Genomic DNA, 19,714 nt, shown 5'->3' on the forward strand with positions numbered 1-19,714 from the left:
GAGCCGTCGTCTCCCGCGGGGCCGGGCCGGCGGGGCCGTGTTAGGCTCCCTCGACGGGCCGAGTTCTGAGGGAAGCTGTGATTGGGGGGAGGGGGAGTACGACGGAGGCAGAGGGCGCATGCGCAGCCTGGGGCGCTCTGGAGCCCCTGCCCAAACCGGTTCCCCCTGTCCGGGTGGGTGTCTGTCTGCCCAGCCCTGCGAGTGTCAGTGGCTTCTCTGACCCCTCAGCAAAGCCGGTTCGTGTCTTGGCTTTCCGGTTATGGGCTCAGTACAGTTTGGGAATCCGGCCACTTCTCCGCCTCAGTTTCTCCCCACTGCCCACGAGGCCTGTGTCTGTGACTTTGGCTCACTTGGGCCTCTGGCTGCTTCCTGGGAATCTTTGTGTCGCTCTGCCATCTCATGTTGGTCTTTCCCTGTCATTTTCCCTACCTACCACCAAAGTATCCCCTTATCCCACTGAGCCCATCCACCTGAAGCGTCTGCCCAATACCTCATTGTTGGGTCTTTGTATTCTCCGCAACCTTCAGGGCTTTATGTGCTGAGCGGAAGGGTTAACCTGGACTGGCCGGAGTTCGTTGTCCATTGCCTGGTAGTACATTGGCTCCTACTTTTCTAGCATCCTGAGTGTGTGTTTTTTCTCTCCTGCTATTTCCATTCCTGTCGCTACTCGAGGCTTCTTTTTCATGTGTTTTGGAAGACAGTGAACTAGGAAACCATGTTAAGTGATAATGCTCCTAATGCTCCATTAGTTTAAAATCATGTTCCCTCTTGAATTTGTTATCTTTTTTTTTTTTAATTGGTTTTTGGTTTTTTGGGGTAAGGGATGCGGTCAAGGACAGTTTCACAGTTCATTTGATGCTCTCATTTAAATCACCTGTAGGCACATACTTCAGACTGGAGAAGTTATGAGTTTGTGTCTGTGAGTGTGTGTTCAGATGCTTTATTTAGGGGAAAAGAAAACTATAGAGGAAGAATGGAGCAGTGTTTGTCTCATTAACCCAATGTTTGGAAAGTAATTGGGGTGGGGAAAACTTAATACCAGGGAAGTGCTATCTAACTTTTTTTTTTTTAAACGAAGGACCTGTCGCCTTAATTTAAGTCCGAATATATATCGAAGACTTTTAAGTAGAATTTACTTATATAAACAGAACATGAATAGTGGAGAGTTCTTTATTGTCTTCCTTAGAAAACCTTAGTTTTTATTAGAAAAATTTGTGTCCGTGATTGATTTGTATGTATTGGTAACATTTGAAGTTAACATGTAACTTCAATACAAAATATAAAGTCATAATTAAAGTTGAATATTGCTGTATTGTGGTATACTTTCTTTTTATCGTTTTAGTTTTTATAGAGTTTAGTTTGTTGGTGTTAATAGGGTTTGGAAAATTGGTCTATGAGCAATATGTTCGTTGATGTAGTATTTTATTATTAGATTACAAGTGATTAAATTGCAGTGGGAATGTTACAAGGGGAAACACCTGTTTTCTATATCTTCTGTTGCTTATTGAGAGAGGATATAGAAAGATATTGTGCCGGTTATCTATGTGAGAGGACATGTCTTTTCCACATGCTAAAACCGAACATACAGCCCAGTGGTTTTGTTTTGTTGCCAGCAGACACCCTGCACATGAAAGAGAATATGATTATGTACTCCCCAACAGGGCCTGTCACACTGCTGTCCTTTTCCCCCTACATTTCTCCATCCTATCAGAATCCTAGGCTTCTCCAGTGCATTTTTTTTTTTAAAGCCACCTTGGTTAGGATCTGAACCTGAAGTCAGTTGGTGATATGCGATCCAGTTCTGTCCACAGAGTGCTAACTGCTGCAGTGGACGGCCGGCTCACTCCCAGATTCTTTTGTAAAAATCATTGTCTTGGGAACCAGCAGTTAGCGTAATGGCTATGTCGCTGGACTCCCACGTAGTCGACCGCGGTTCGTGTCCCGGACCCAGTGGCTTAAAACTCACGCCGGGCGCGTATGCGTGCGTGCCCAAGATCCTGAGAGGAGAATGGAGGAGAAGGGATTGCAGCGTGACCATCCCCCCTGGGGGGTGATTTCTCGCTTTCTGTCTCTATGTCTCTCTGTCTGTCTGGCGAGCGCAGGCGCCCTACAGTGAAAATCTCTCCCCCCCCAAAAAAAAAAAAAAAATCATTGTCTTGAGACCAGCAGATGACACAAGGTTATGTCACTAGACTTCCACATGGTTGACCACAGTTCAAGTCCTGGATCTGGAGGCTTAAAACTCAAACTAGGCACATGTGTGTGCTGCCGAAAATGCCAGAGGAGATTGGAGGAGAGGGGATTTCAGCGTGCCCCCCCCCCACCACACACACACACACACACACACACACTGATTTTTTTCCTTCTGTCTTTCCAGCAAGCATATGTGTCCTATAGCAAAAATATCTATTTAAAAAACAAAGTCAAATGTCTTTTCAGTATATTTCCTGCTAAAGGAAAGCCTACTTTGAAGGTCTCAGCATTTTCCAGTAATTACTTAACAGGTGACCTTAGCTACAGGCTTCAGAAAATAATCAGTTTAAATCAGTGCCACTGTTGAGCATCTTTATAAAATACACTGGTTTGTTAAGGGTCTGAAATAGGCTGCCCATAATGTTATCTTTGTAATTTCCAGTATTATTAAATATAATTAGACTTTTCAAGCATGTGGAATAAATCAGTGCAACACTCTTAAATAATCTTTCTTGGAGCTAGAACACAAGTATCATTTAGAAAGTCCTAATTTAACCAACAAACACAAAGCAGAGTATGGCATAACCTTTGGTGTTTTATGTGTAATTGATTTGTTTTACTGGTTTCCCATAATTGGGAAAAAGAAAATCCAAGGAGTAAATAGCAAATAGCACTGTAGCAACTTAATAGCTGTTTTTTTCTTAATTTTTTTCCGCCAAAACTGGTTACCAGGTCAATCCCCTTTCACCTCCAACCCTTTCAGTTTTGTGTTGATCCCGGGTTGTTCTTCAGAAAATTGTAAGTCAGGATCAGCAGTTTGCGGAATGGCCATGCCACTGGATTCCCATGTTGTCAACCACGGTTCGAGTCCCAGACCTGGTGGTTTAAATTCACGCAGGCACATGTGCATGTGTGCGTACCTGCGTGCTTGCATGCATGCCCAAGATCCCTAGAGGAGAATGGAGAAGAGATTGCAGTGTGGCCATCTCCCCCTGGGGGTGGGGGAGTGATTTCTTGCTTTCTATCTCCCTGTCTCTCTCTGTCTTTCTGGTGAGCACACGCGAACAAAAACCTCTTCTCTCCCCTAATAAAACCCCCACAAAAACACACAAAAGTTTTGTAAGTCAAAATACTAGTTTATAGACATTTAAATTTATCATAACCACTCTTTTTTTTTTTGGAGAGATTTTCACTGTAGGGCGTGTGCGCTCGCCAGACAGACAGAGAGAGACATAGAGACAGAAAGCGAGAAATCACCCCCCAGGGGGGATGGTCACGCCGCAATCCCTTCTCCTCCATTCTCCTCTCGGGATCTTGGGCACGCACGCACATGCGCCCAGCGTGAGTTTTAAGCCACTGGGTCCGGGACACGAACCGCGGTCGACTACGTGGGAGTCCAGCGACATAGCCATTACGCTAACTGCTGGTTCCCTCATAACCACTCTTGTTAACCTAACTGCCTTGTTTTTCATTATGTATAAAGACTATCTAACTAAATATGGAAGTGTGCAAGTAATGAACAGGTTAGTTTATAGAATTTGGCCTGGAAGTTTCCCTTCTCTTTCCAAGTTAACCATAATATGAGGTAGTCATCTGTGGGTATTTTCAAAGATTGTTCTTTCCTCAGAGTAGAGCTCTCTAAGGCCTACCTTTGCCTTAAAAATCTCATTTTCTGATAACTAGAGTAAAAGAAAGCCCTAAACCTGTTTCTAAATTTATGCTTGACATGAAGTGGTATGTATCGTAATATGCTGCCTGATGATGGACAATATAAATATGACAGTGGTTCTATACGATTACAGTAGGTTATACCATACAGCCTAAATTTGTAGTAGGCTATTCTTTCTAGGATTGTGTATGTAAATACATTCTAAGATGTTCATACAATGACAAAATGACCTAATGACACATTTATTCGAATGTGTCTCAGTTGATGCATGACTGTGTTACCTTAGCTCTAAAACATGAGAAATCACCTTAACTGTATGACTGTGCTGCCAAATTTGGGGACTTGCATCTTTGGAAGAGTTAATATATAATTGTTATGTATTCCCAGTTAAGGTCCATCACATCAACAGTTTTTGTTTTTTTTTGTTTTGCTATAGAGATCATTTGCTGTCCAGAAAGAGACATTGAGGGAAAGTGAGAAATCACCCCCTGGGGGGTGGCTACTCTGCAATCCTTTCTCCTCCATTCCCCTTTTAGGATTTGGGTATGCACTAGCACCTGGCATGGTTTTCAAGCCACTGGGTCCTGGACTTGAACTGTGAATTTGGCTATGTGGGATCCAACTGCCTTAATTTCCTTATCACCTGCATTCACCTAGCATTGGTGTTTTAAACTGCTGCCCTTGGATCTATAAATCTTTGTGACAGTAAATATTTTTCATACTAAAATCTGGCATGTTTTACAGTACTTTGACAAATAAGTTTCTGTGGAAACTAACATATTAACTCAGATCTTTTTTTTGGAGAGGTTTTTTTTCGCTATAGGGCGCTTGTGCTCGCCAGACAGACAGAGAGAGACATAGAGACAGAAAGCAAGAAATCACCCCCCAGGGGGGATGGTCACGCTGCAGTCCCTTATCATCCATTCTCCTCTCGGGATCTTGGGCACGCACACACACGCACCCGGCGTGAATTTTAAGCTACCGGGTCCGGGATGCAAACCATGGTCAACTACGTGGGAGTCCAGCGACATAGCCATTACGCTAACTGCTGGTTCCCTTAACTCAGATCTTAACAATGGTTTGATTATTTTTAAACTTTTCCCCATTTTCCCTTATTTATACATTTGGTAATTATAATCTATTTTTTTCTTTTTTAGATTTTTTCCGTAATGTACATACAGTCATTGGAGAAAGGCAGAGGCAAAGAGAGGGGAAGTGAGAAATTACTCCCCAATGAAAATGGCCACACCACAATCCCTTCTCCATTTTGGGCATGCATGCACACACACCCAGCATGATTTTCAAGCCACTGGTCTGGGGCTTAAACGTTGGTCAGCACTTTGGGAATCCAGTGCCTTAACCACCACCCCACCTGCTGGCACCCAGTGGTTTTAATCTTCTTTTTTCAGCTGTGAGGATGACTTTTGTATCAGTTAAAATTAATATTCAGAATCTTTCTTTGGGAGCTTATTTTAAATATCATCAAGAGACTGCATTCAAAGCTAAATTGTGACTAAATGTTGAATGTTACATATTACTATTGGAAAAGACCTGTGTTAATCATTCATTTTTTTCCCCATAGAGGCAGTAACTTGCTTATGTCCTTGAAGGTGTGCTGCTAAACTGATTGCATCAACCAAGAGAGTAGGAAAATGTCACATAAATCTCTTTTGCTGGGACACAAGATTTTTTTTTTTTTAATTACTAGACCTCTGAGAGGTGATAATGTTTTAGTTACCTTTTACATTATCTGTGAGTTCAGGAAAAATCTGATTCCTGTCTAATCTCAAAAGCTTATTCTGATATTAAAAACTATCCCTTAGCAGAATCTTTATTAAAAAAAAAAAAGGTTTTTGCTATATGGCATGTGTGCTAACTGCAGAGACAGAGAGAGACAGATAGAAAGTGAGAAATCATCCCCCCTTCCCCCAAGGGGGAAGGCCACATCGTAATCCCTTCTCCTCAGGATTTTGGGCATGCACGTACACATGCCCAGCATGAATTTTCAGCCACCAAGTCCAGGACTGGAACCATGGTCGACTACGCAGGAGTCCAGCAACATAACTAATACACCATCGTTGGGTCCCTGTTTTTGGTTTAAAGAAAAGATAATTTGGGCTGACTTGGTGGTACATTAGTAATGTACTGCTCAAGTGAAGCTGGATCCTTATGGAAGATTGTGGATTTAATTCCCCAGTAGGCTTGTATATTCACTGTGTACAAGCCCATGATTTTAGCTGCCTGGGCAGGCTTGTCAGTAGAATATGGTGTGAGACTCTCTTGAGGGTACTTGTTTTTTTTTTTTTTTGGAGAGATTTTTCGCTATAGGGCGCGTGCGCTCACCAGACAGAGAGAGAGAGACATAGAGACAGAAAGCAAGATATCACCCCCCAGGGGGGATGGTCACGCCGCAATCCCTTCTCCTCCATTCTCCTCTCGGGATCTTGGGCACGCACACACATGCGCCCGGCGTTAACTGCTGGTTCCTGAGGGTACTTGTTTTTTGTCTCTCTGTCTTTCATGAAATAAATAAACAAATGATAAAAGAACTTTTCAGGTAGGTTTTAAAACATCTGTGGAACTTGGGACTAGCAGATGGCATAATGGTTATGTCACAGACTCCTATGTAGTTGACAGAGGTTCGAATCCCAGACCCTGGGGCTTAAAACTTTTGTTGGGTGCATGTGCGTGCATACCTAAAATCCCAAGAGGAGAATGAAGAAGAAGGGATTGCAGCATGGCCATCCCCCCCCCGGGGGGTGATTTCTCACTTTCTGTCTCTCTCTCTCCAGTGAGCACTTGCATTCTATAGCAAAAAATCTCTCCTGGGACCAGCAGATGGTGTAATGGTTATGTTGCGAGATTCGCACATGGCCGACTGTGGTACGAGTCCCGGACCCAGAGGCTTGAAACTCAGGCCATGTGCGTGTGCATGCGTTCCGAAAATCCTGAGGAGAGAATGGAGGAGAAGGGATTGCTGCATAGCAATTTCTTGCTTTCTCTCTGTCTCTCTGGTGAGCACACACACCCTACAGCAAAAAAAATCTCTTAAAAAAAAAAAAGGCAAAACAACCTCTCTTAAAAATAAAATCTGTGGAACTTGTTATTTGTGAGTTTTGTATCTTCTTACACAGTGTCTATTATAGTGTCTGGAGGGCTCAGTAAATGCTTATTGACTGACCATCCCTTATTTGACATACTTATATCCCTCCATCTCTGTGTAACTATGAACAAGGGTTTTCTCATATTAGAAGGCACAAAAGCGTGTATGTCATGTACCAAACATTTGTGGTTTGCCCCCACACACATTCCCTTGAAAATCAAACAGAGTTCATAGAAAAGAAAAACTCTTATTTGCACATTTATCTTAGGCTTTGGTTGCCTGTCGAATGAATTACTGGTCAGGTAGATGTAATACATGGGATTGATTCATTTTTTTAAATTATTTTTTAAATTTAAGTTTCTTTATTTACTTATATTTTAATTTGACCAGAGAGGGACAGATTGAAGGAGAAAAAGTGAGAAAGCAAGCCGCCAGGTCTCAGATGTGAACTGCTGTTGGCCATGTGGGAGTCCAGTGCCCTTAACCACCATATCACCTGCTGGCTCCTAGATTCAGTTTTCTTAACGGGATGAGAAGGAACTATAGACTAAATTCCTAATAGGAAAAAGTCTTTGGATCACCCTATATTGCTTAAAAATATTCACATTTTAAAATTTATGATATGCTAATGTAAATTATGTTATATATCAGAAATATGTTCTGAAAGATAAAAGACAAAAGAGTGCTTTTTTTTTTAAATCTGCACTGGGGGACCAGTAGATAGGGTAATGGTTATGTCGCTGGACTCCCAAATAGTTGACCGCAGTTCAAGTCCCAGACCGAGCAGCTTGAAACTCGGCGCGTGTGCATATGTGCCCAAAGTCCCCAGAGGAGAGTGGAGGAGAGGGGGATTGTGGTGTGGCCATCCCCAAGGGGAGTGATTTCTTGATTTCTGTCTGTCTGTCTGTCCAGTGAGTACAGTTACCTTATTGCAGAAAATCTCTAAGAAAAAAAAATAAAACAACCAAAAATCCTGTACCAATAAGGTCACAGATATATTCCGACCTTATGAATGAGTAATACATTATTAGCATTAAGCTAACTTTCCCTTTGTTCCCAAGGATAGTTTCTATTGTGGAAATGGCATCCAAGTAACAGTTTAAATATTTAGTTTTTGCGATACTGGGTTGAAGTGTCATAAAGCCAGCACACCTAGAGTTCTGGAAAAATTCAAGAGTTGTTTCCTAAAATATCCATAGGATCATGGGAAAACCATTGATATGGTTTTATTTTTCAGGTGTTAACATTACTGCACTCAGAGTTCAGTGAATTGTTCTATGTACGTTTCATCCCGCTTTCTTACCACATACCTTTTACTAGAAGGTAACCGAAGTACAGTAGGGAAATAGGAAGTGTGAGATCAGAAAGACATGTCTGTCCCAAATCTTACATTTAGTATGTATGGCTAATATAATAAATCTGAGATTCAGTTTACTCATTTATAAAAATGAAGCCAACTTATGCTTGTCTCATGGAATTATATTGGCAAGCACCCGTTTCCTCCTTTCCTTGGTATATTCACAGAAGAATGGAATGGTTTCAGTCCTCTGTTCTTTTTAATTTGTTATAAGGCGGGTGGGCTTGCCAGAGACAGGGAATGTGAGACAGCACCCCCTTGGGGGGACGTCCATGCTGCAGTTCCTTCTCTCTGTATTTTGGGCACGCACACATATACACACACCTGGCATATTTTTGAAGCTGCTGGGTCCAGGACTCGAAACTGCTGTGTCCAGGACTCGAAACTGCTGTTGACCATGTGGGACCAGGGTCAACAGCACCTAACCACCACATCATATGCTGGCCCTTCGTCTTCTCACTTTATGTAACTAAAGCAACAACATTGTCTATGTCAAATCAAAAAAGGACTCAGGAGTTCAACTCCCAGTCTTTTTTACTATTATACTAGATTGTTTAAAGAAAAATCCCACAAAACTTGGCTGCTCATGAGAAAGTAAGATATAATATTGGTGCCCTTCTTTCTCTCTCTCTCTTTTTTCTTTTTTGGAGAGGTTTTTGCTGTAGGGCACGTGCACTAGCCAGAAAGACGGAGACAAACAGAGAGACAGAAAGCGAGAAATCACCCCCCAGTGAAAAAAGGGAAAAACCCCCCCCCCCCCAAGAGGAATGGCCACGCCGCAGTCCCTTCTCCTCTGTTCTTCTCTTGGGATCCTGGGCATGCACACACACACACCCGGTGTTGGACTCTGGTTAACTACATGGGAGTCCAGCGACAGAGCCGTTACACCAACTGCTGGCCCCTCTTTTTTTTTTTTTTTTTTTAAGAGATCTTTGCTATAGGGCACATGCACTCACTGGAGAGACAGAGACATACAGGGAGAAATCTACCCCCAGGAGGATGGCCACGCCACAGTCCATCCTCCTCTGATCTTGGGCATGCACACACACATCTGGTGTGATTTTTAAGCTGCCGGGTCTGGAACTCAGACCATGGTCAACTACTTGGGTGTCCAGCGACATAACCATTACACCATAACCATTAAGTCATCTGCTGGTCCAAGTGCCCTTCTTTTTTTTTTTTTTTTAATTTACCGTACATTTTTTTTATTTTACCGTACATTTTTAAAAAGATAATTAGTTAACTTTATTTATTTATTTGAAGCGTAGTTCTTTTTGAGTCTTTTCATTCTGATTACTCATATCCACATCCCCAATCACATGCTCGTAGTGCAGCATATCTGTTGTTTGTCCTCATTATTTAGACCCTATCAATTAAACACTGATGAAGTATATTCTACCAGCCACATATTGGGCAGTGCCAGTAAGCAAGGGCATAAAAATAATGTGAATAATACATGAGCTCCCCATCCACAGGGAATCCAGGGGCCTGTGCTTGTGCCCATTATATCCCCAGCATTTGGTATGGTAGTTTATACTTACAGTTTCTGGAATGAATGTTCCCATCCATATAGTAGAGTAGAAAAGATGTGTGACATTTTTGTTCTTGTGCTAAATGCTATAATTCTGTGAAACAAGTAAAAACAAACAAACAAACAAAAAACCTTAAGAGCCCTAGAAGGAAATAACGAACATTGCAGAAGGAAAAAGGGAGATTCCTGGTTGCATCACTAAGTTTTTGGGGGAAATGGAGACATTCCTAGTTTAACAAACCCATGTGCAAAGGCTTAAAAGCTGAAAATGCATGACACATTTGATCTGTTGTCTGGTGTGGTTAATAGAAGGAAATAAGACTAGAGTGGTGGACTGGCTTCAGATTTTGAAGAGCTAAATGATAAAAGGAGTGGATTTTATTCTTTCAGCGAAGAACAATCAGGTTTTGTGGAAGGGGATAGGAGTGGGAGATAGGATCAGATCTGAGTTTTAGGGATTAATATAGGGTCTAGATAATCAACAACTAGAGTCTAGACAGGAAAACTTTTCTTGTGGCCTAGTTGAAAGGATAAAAAATGACAATGAAGGATGGAAAAAGATAAATTTGGGGTGTGTTTTAGAACTAAAATCTATTAGATAGTTCCAAGGGAGCATAAGAAAAGTAACAATCAAGATTTTTTTTAAACGGTGTTTAATCTCGGATCTGTGGTTGTTAAGTACAATAGAGAACCTAGGAGGAAGAGTATGCATATGTGATGTTTGGGAGTGAAATGGTTTGATTTTGGACACATGGAGTTGGTTTTGTGATGATCATAGGACACATGTACTAGAGCTCTGCGGTGTAGTCTCATAACACCCCTCTCATATATATATATATATTTTTTTTTTTTTTTTTTTTTTTTTTACAGGTTTTTTTTTGTAGAGATTTTTGCTATAGAGCGCGTGCGCTTACCAGAAAGAGAGAAGCAGAAAGAGAAACAGAAAGTGAGAAATCATCCACCCCAGGGGGATGGCCATGCCACAATCCCTTCTCCTCCATTCTCCTGTCAGGATCTTGAACATGCACGCACACACGCCCTACGTGAGTTAAAGCCATCAGGTCCTGGACTTGAACCATGGTTGACTACATGGGAGTCAAGCGACATAGCCATTATGCCAGCTGCTGATTCCCTCATATCTGTTATACCAGCCACTGTACTATATTATAATTACTTGTTTACTAGCCCATTTTCTCCCACTGTAAACCTGTCAGTGATGTAGAATATCCTTTAACCTTACTATACCTATTGCCAGGCAAATGTTGACACTCAGTACTGACTAGAAATAAAATAAAACACATACTCATGTACAATTTCAAAGAAAAAATAGGACTATAATATTATCAGCAGATGAGAGAAAGATAAAACCCTGTTAGTTAATGAAATAGAGGAAAAGATGGGCAAGGATGGAATTTAAAAATAAGCAAATGAAGGACTGGCAAGTGGCATGGTGGTTAAGGGTGCTGGACTTCCACATGGCAGACTGTGATTCAAGTCTCAGACCTGTGGCTTGCTTTCTCACTTTCCCTCTCTTTTTCTCTCTCTCTCTCTTACTCTGTCCCTCTCTGGTAAAATTAAAATAAATCAAGTAAATAAAATAATTCTTAAAAAAAAAAAAAAGCAAATGAAAAGGAACCTAAAGGAGGACTAAGAATAGGTGGTTGGTCAGAGGTAAAAAAATGGAGGCAGATAGGTAAGAATTTGAGAATTAAGGACATGGTCAGTATTTTTATTTTATTCAGCAGTTAGAAGTGATGTGAGAACAGAAAGAATTATTTGACTTTTGAAATGTGTTTATGGTTATTAAAAAGAGAAGGCACTGAGGATAAGAAGTAGAGGTGTTAGATTTTTGAGAAGGACTGTTCAGCAAGAATAAAGAGCCCTATTGAAGTGGTAGAGATGGAGGCACTTAATACTTCCTCTTTAAGAATGAAGACTCAAGAAATCCAAGGAAATTAAGGTGAACTAAAATCTGGACTAATGATCTGGCGATAGCTTTGTCCCAACCATGTCAAATTTAATTATGAGTATCATGTGCACCTCTTTCCTTAAGCTAGGTAGGTCACTTATGGGGAGATGGTTTGTGCCTCTACTGATTACACACTAGCAAATCCATGCCTCCATGAGTTCACTATTTATGTAACTGCTTCAAACAACGTAAATACTTACAGTATTCTACTTTTAAAAAGTTTCCATTTTTAAAAAGTTAGGGACCAGCTACCTGTAAAGGACTGTCAAAAGAACCTTCATTCGGACCAGCAGTTAGCGTAATGGTTATGTTGCTGAACTCCCATGTAGCTGACTGCGGTTCAAGTCCCGGACCCGGTGGCTTAAACTCACACCAGGCGCGTGTGCTTATGTGCCCAAGATCCCCAAAGGAGAATGGAGGAGAAGGGGTTGCTGTGTGGCCATCCCCCGGGGGGTAATTTCTCACTTTCTATTTCTCTGTCTCTGTCTTCCTTTCTGGCAAGTGCATGTGCCCTATAGCAAAAACCTCTCCAAAAAAAAAAAAAAAAAAAGAACCTTTATCATGGCTGGTTATTTCCATTTCACTTATTAACTGGGTCTAGAATACTAAAGAGCATATTGAGAATGAATATGTATCTGCAAGATAAAGGTATACTTTAAAAAAAAATTATTTAATTTAACTTTGTTTATTTTAATTTGACCAGAGAGGGACAGAGACAGAGAGAAAGAAGAGAAAGTGAGAAAGCCAGCTGCCAGGTCTGGGATTCGAACTGTGGTCAGCGATGTGGGATTCCAGCACCCTTAACCACCTGCTGGCCCTGATAAAAGTGTGCATTTTGCTTTGCAGAGATGGATTGTTAAGCATAAAATTGCCATTTTACAGAACAATGAATTTGGTAAAAAGTTTATAAAAGAGTTTTGCTGTCATGAAACTAATTTTTAGTCAAAATCTCTAGTGATCTTTTATGAATAAGTAAGATAAAAATAATCAAAGAGTAAATGTAATGAAAAATACAGTGTAATTGAACTTTTGACTGTGATGCAGGAGATTGCATAAACAAACAAGATTATCATCTTAAATGACATTATTTTATTAGATGCAGGAAAGGAAATATCCCTGAACATGCTCTTATCAACCTGACCCTATGGACTGGACATGTTACAGGGGCCTAGGTTTATCATTCCTATAAAAGAAGGAGCCAAACTGAGTGCCTACCAAATACCAGGATATTCATGTATATATTATCTTATGTAAAATCAGATAATAATCCTTAGTGCTGTCTACCTTACAGAATTGTTAGGAAGATGAGATGAGATACAAAGAAGGTATGTATTTTATTCCTTTGTCTTATGCACAGTTAAGGCATCTTATTCAGAGTATTCTGTGCTTATATTTCAGTAAAAACAAGTAAGAATGTGAAATTAGGAAATCTATACATTTATACCCCAGTAATTTGTTTCCTAAATTAATTAAGTCCGTTAATATCTGTTAATTTTTTTTTTTTAATTGGAAGTTAGTTTTTGAAAAAAAGTGTTACTGGGGCCAGCAGGTGGTGTGGTGGTTAAGATGGTCTCCCACATACTGAACGCAGTTCAATTCCTGGATCTAGCAGCTTGCTTGCTTGCTTTTTTTTTTTTTTTCTTTTTTCTTTTTGCTATAGGGCGCGTGCACTCGCCAGACAGACAGAGAGACAGAAAGCAAGAAATCACCCCCCAGGGGATGGCCACGCCGCAATCCCTTCTCCTCCATTGTCCTCTTGGGATCTTGGGCATGCATGCACACACGCCCGGCCTGAGTTTTTGTTTTTGCTTTTGTTTTGGAGAGGTTTTCTCTATAGGGCGCGTGCGCTCGCCAGACAGACAGAGACATAGAGACAGAAAGCGAGAAATCACCCCCCAGGGGGGATGGTCACGCCGCAATCCCTTCTCCTCCATTCTCCTCTCGGGATCTTAGGCACGCACGCACACGCACCCGGCGTGAGTTTTAAGCCATGGGGTCCAGGACGCGAACCGAGGTCACCTACGTGGGAGTCCAGCGACATAGCCATTACGCTAACTGCTGGTAGCAGCTTGCTTTCTTACTTTCCCTTTTTCTCTCGCTCTGTCTCTCTGGTCAGATTTAAAATAAATTAATCAATTTAATTAAATAGATTAAAAGAAAGAAAAGCTGTTACCATTGGGTGTTTGTAATGTTCTATGTTTATTACTAGTTTCAAAAAAATTTTTTTTTAAATTTAGTAGTATTTTTTAACTTGACCAGAGAGAGAGAAAATGAGAAAGCAAGTCACCAGGTCCAGGACTCAAACCATAGTCAGCCGTGTGGGGGATGTAAAGTGCTTTAACTACCATGCCACCTGCCAGCCCCAAATTGTTAAATGTTTTATGGGTAGAATCCTTAGGAATTTTTAAATTGCTCTATGAGATGGATAGCAAACATTTTCTCATGGAAAACAAAGTTCACAAAACCAAGCTCATACTATTAGTACATATTGAACACAAGTCTGACTTGGGTTTTTACTTAGTAATTGCATGATTCTCCATCACAAATAGGACTGCTTGGGACCAGCAGTTAGCGTAATGGCTATGTCTCTGGACTCCCACATAGTCAACCGCGGTTCGTGTCCCAGACCCAGTGGCTTAAAACTCACGCCGGGCGCGTGTGCATGCGTGCCCAAGATCCCAAGAGAAGAATGGAGGAGAAGGGATTGTGGCGTGGCCATTCCCCCCTGGGGAGTGATTTCTCGCTTTCTGTCTCTCTGTCTTTCTCTGTCTAGCGAGCGCACGTGCCTTATAGCAAAAACTTCTTTAAAAAAATAGAATTAATTCTTATGATGTCAAGACAAAGGTTATGAATCTGAAATACTGGCAGAAGTAAAGTTTTGAGGCACTTCATTATTGGAGGCACTTCATTATTGGAGGCTAGGAAAGGGGTTGGTCTTATCCAAAACTTGTGGTGCTAAGGGACTCCCTCTTCACTTTCGTCCTTGGAGGCCAAAGGAGAAGAGTCTTACTGTATGATTTTTACCTGTGTTATTTAGTGTTTTGATAAACCTTATTCTAACTGAGTGATTCAGTTACCAAAACAAACAGTATCTTACAAAGTGTATTTTCTTATCACCTCCTCAAAGAAAATAGGTGGAACACTGAGTCTACCAGATCTTCTCAATTCTATGTTAAAAATACTGAAGTGTATTTTTGATTCAAGAGTATTAAATAATGTTGTATCTCTTAAATCATAGCTTTAGGTAATTTTTCTCAGAATTTCTGCTATTCTACTATAAATCACATTTTTGTTGTTGTTTTAGATTTTCGTTGCTGTTATTTCAGGTTTTTGCCATCGGGCATGTGCACTCAAGGGCAAGGGGAGAGAGAGAAAGTGAGAAATCACCCCCTGGGGGGATGGCCATGTTAGTCATGTGGGATCCAGTGCCTTAACCACCACACCAGCTTGTGGCTCTTATTAATCATATTTTAAAAGATGGATAAAAGATTTGATTGAGGATGAAAAGCTCACTTGAAATACAAGTTCTCTTTAGAACTTCTTTCACCAACTACTGAATGTTTCAGGGTCAAGGCCCAACTTTTTGACGTGAGAAAAACAGTAATATAATGTGGAATAGAACACAACCTTTGGGATCACAGAAAAGTACGTTCAGTTTTTGGCTTTATCACTAACTAGTTACATTACCTTGAAGAAGTTAAACCATCTCTCTAATCCTTAATTTCCTCATCTGTGAGAGAGAGACGTGTTTAAATTAAGAAATACTTGTCTAATAAATTATAAAATGGTAGGTACCATAAAAAAATCAAATGTATGCTATAGTAACAAACAAAGGATGCAATTCATTTGACTCTTGGGTGGAAATGGGCAAGTGGACTGAGAACACTAAGAGAAGGAGGTTTAGATCATGAATGATGAGTTGGAATTGATGAAATACAGAAGCAAGTAAACCACTCAAAGAAGAGGATCCTATGAGGGCGAATACCTGGAGATATTACAGTATCTGTTGTTAGCAGAGTTCTAAGGTAGTTCCTCTCCCACCATGTTCCTATAGTGTTCTTTACCATAAATATAATAATCACTCATTTGCCTCTGCAGTTTGCCTCTGTCTTCTCCAAAACTGTAAATTCCTTCTGGGCCAGCCAGTGGTGTGGTGGTTAAGACACCTGGATTTCACATAGCCAACTTAACTGTTCGAGTCCTGGCCCCAGGGGCTTAAAAGAACACACTGGGTGCCTATCTATGTCCACTATTCCGTGAAGAAAATGGAGGAGAAGGGATTGTGGCATAGCCATCCAGACTGGGGAGTGATTTCTTACTTTTTCCCTCTCTATGTTTCTGTCTCCCTCCAGTGAACACACATGCCCTATAGCAAATCTTAAAAAAAAAAAAAAAAAAAAAAAAAAATTTGGTCAAAGATCTAATTTCTTTTGTTTATCATAATAACATATCCTTTATACACTAGTTCAATAAGCATTCACTGAATGAATGGTTTTAAACAGTATTTTAATTTTTCTGAAGTACATTTTAAGTGTTTGTGAATCCCATTATTTACATTTGAGTATAATAAAAAGTAGACTTACTACAAACTTTAAGCTGGAGAGTAGTATTAAAAAAAAAAAAAAAAAAAAAAAAAAAAAAGTTTTGGTCAAAGATCTAATTTCTTTTGTTTATCATAATAACATATCCTTTATACACTAGTTCAATAAGCATTCACTGAATGAATGGTTTTAAACAGTATTTTAATTTTTCTGAAGTACATTTTAAGTGTTTGTGAATCCCATTATTTACATTTGAGTATAATAAAAAGTAGACTTACTACAAACTTTAAGCTGGAGAGTAGTATTAAAAAAAAAAAAAAAAAAAAAAACAGAATCCAGTTTTTAGCCCTAGCTGTGTGTCCATTTGTTAAATTACCTTACTTCTCTTGAAACTGCCATTTCCATAACTGTTTAACAGTATTGATTTCTATATTTTCTTCTAACCATAACACATAAACAGAGATTGTGTAATCCCTGCTGCCTGTTGTTTGTAAGTGGGTTTTGAGGAGGAATTAGTTCTTGACATGTGCTGTATACTCTATATATTCAGTTAAAAATACAAAACATAAATCAAGACTGCTCAGTTGGAGATAATAAACAGGCTCTCATAACTTTGAGGTACAGGAGGAACTTAGAACTACATAGCTACTTTTGTTAATGGGTTAAAACTCTTTAAGCTTGATGTTACATTGTTCTGTTGATATTTTGGCAATCAAATGGGAACATTGCCACAATGTATATAGAAACAGGTTTTAAAATGGTAGATAAGACTTACTTTTATTCCAGAAGTCAGTAATAATTGAATGACTTTTCATATTGCTCTTTATATTTTTGCCGGGAATTTATGGCATGAAACTCTTTTATTGGGTAACGTTAGTACTGAGTTGAGTTATCAGTAATGCTGGGAAGACCTTAGTTACTGTGCTTTGACAATAACCAAGTGTTTTTAATTTTTGTGTACAGCTTTACAAATTAAAATGATATAAGACAGGGGTTTAATAGTTAACAAAACTAGATTTGCAACATATGCCAAAGAAATCACTGAAAGTAAACAGGCTTATTCTGAAGGGACTACCTGTTTTTATTGTATACATATATGTATTTATTTGACATATTTTGACCCTGAGTAGCATAAAATTTCATCATTATCTGGACTAAAAAGCCTCAACTGTTAGTAGTGGAAGTCCTGGAAAATATTTTGAAAATATTTTTTAAAAACATTTTCCATATGTGGTCATAAGAATTAGAATTTAGGAATAAGTGAATGAATACCTGACAGACATTTTGTATGAATATCTTTATGGTTTTTGTTTTTCAGGCATTATAAAAATATTTAATCATTCATGAGTTGAGCCTCATTCTTGAGTTATGGATGACAAAGCTTCTGTTGGAAAAATCAGTGTCTCCTCAGACTCAGTATCTACTCTTAATAGTGAAGATTTTGTCTTGGTTTCCAGGCAAGGAGATGAGACACCATCTACAAATAATGGAAGTGATGACGAGAAAACAGGACTCAAGGTAAAACTTCATAACCGAAGTTTATTTTGCATAGCCCTTTGAAATCCACTGCAGAGCTTGAAATGACAGAAAAGTATGAGAGAGAACATAAAAATAATGTACTTCTTTTTTTTGGTGGGGGGGAAGAGGATTTTTGCTATAGGACGCATGCCCTTGCCAGACAGACAGAGAGAGACATAGAGACAGAAAGCGAGAAATCACCCCCCAGGGGGGATGGTCACACCGCAGTCCCTTCTCCTCCATTCTCCTCTCGGGATCTTGGGCACGCACGCACATGCACCCTGCGTGAGTTTTAAGCCAGCTACGTGGGAGTCCAGCGCCATAGCCATTACACTAACTGCTGGTTCCCAATGTACTTCTTTTTTTATATATTAAAGAATTTTGTTTACACTTAGTGAGAAATTTATATTCGATTAAGGATTTTCAGTCTGATTATATTTTCTATCCATCTATCTATCTATCTATATATTTTATTTATTTATTTATTTTTTTGGAGAGGTTTTCGCTACAGGATGCGTGCGCTCGCCAGACAGACAGAGAGAGACATAGAGACAGAAAGTGAGAAATCACCCCCCAGGGGGGATGGTCACGCTGCAATCCCTTCTCTTCCATTCTCCTCTCGGGATCTTGGCCACGCACGCACACGCGCCTGGCGTAAGTTTTAAGCCACCAGGTCTGGGACGTGATCCGCAGTCAACTGCGTAGGAGTCCAGAGACATAGCCATTACGCTAACTGCTGGTTCCCTATTTTCTATATTTTTAAGTACCCCTGTCAAAACTAGTGACTAATAATGTAGACATTTGCCATTTTAGTATTGTTTTTACTTTCCCATTAAATTACAAGTGTTACTTTCATTTCTTTCTTTCTCTGTATGTGTCTTTTTGCTATAATGGGTGTGTGCACTGCCCCGGTGAGAGAGAGAGAGAGAATCATCAGCAGCATCATCCCCTAAGGGGGATGACCAGACCACAGTTGTCTCTGGATTTGGGCTCACATGCATATGCACCATATGTTTTTTAAGCTGCTGGGTCCTCAACCCAGTAGTCAGCCATGTGGAATCCAGTGCCTTAACCACCATACCACGTGGGAGTCCAGCACTCTTAACCACCATGCTACTTGCAAGCCACAGAAGTTGTTATCTGGGGAGAAGGGCAATTTTTGCTATAGGGTACTGTGTGCTTGCTAGAGAGACAGGATGGCCACATCACAATCCTTCTCCTCCATTCTCCTTTCAAGATTTTGGGCACATATGCGCAAGTGCTCAGCATGAGTTTCAAGCCGCTGGGTTCAGGACTCAGACTGTGGTCAACCAGGTAGGAGTCCAGCACATTAACCCTATGCCACCTGCTGGCCCCAGAAGTTATAATTTTTTTAAAAAAATTTTTATTTACTTATTTATTTCATAAGAGAGGAGATGAGAGAGAGGGAGAGCTAGAGCCATAGGCTCTTCAACAAGGTCCTCATATCACAACCATTTCCCAGTCTCAGCTGTTTAGTTCTTGAGCACATATGCATAGGTATCTGTGAGGAGGACCCTGTCCATGAACCTACGACCTTTCTCTGTGGTTCTAGCAGCTCTGACTAACATCTGATCCGAAACTGGTCATTTACAATACAAGTAATTTAAAAAAAAACAAAAAACAAAAAACACTTCATGTTTATTTATTTAGAAATCTGTATTGAGTGAGGACTATGTGCTAAGTATTAGTCCAGGTACTAGCAATACAGTGGTGAACAACACAGGCCAAACTCTCTGCTCTCCTAGAATATTTGTTCTAATGAGAGAAAACTTTTTTTTTTTTTAAGAGAAATTTTTAGTGTAGGGTATGTGC

The 19,714-nt window shown here is 40.1% G+C and overlaps 1 protein-coding gene across 1 annotated transcript in view; it reads left to right on the forward strand.

The window, feature by feature from the left end:
* RABGAP1 (RAB GTPase activating protein 1) overlaps positions 1-19,714 on the forward strand; it is a 210,514-nt gene that overhangs the window by 13,914 nt on the left and 176,886 nt on the right. Inside the window, exon 3 of the mRNA XM_006158213.3 lies at positions 17,682-17,881. Within this exon, the coding sequence (XP_006158275.1) occupies positions 17,732-17,881 (150 nt within the window). The 5' untranslated portion in view covers positions 17,682-17,731. The remainder of the gene's footprint in view (positions 1-17,681; positions 17,882-19,714) is intronic.

This window comes from Tupaia chinensis, unplaced genomic scaffold, assembly GCF_000334495.1.
Source record: "Tupaia chinensis unplaced genomic scaffold, TupChi_1.0 Scaffold000575_1, whole genome shotgun sequence".
Lineage (NCBI taxonomy): Eukaryota > Metazoa > Chordata > Mammalia > Scandentia > Tupaiidae > Tupaia > Tupaia belangeri.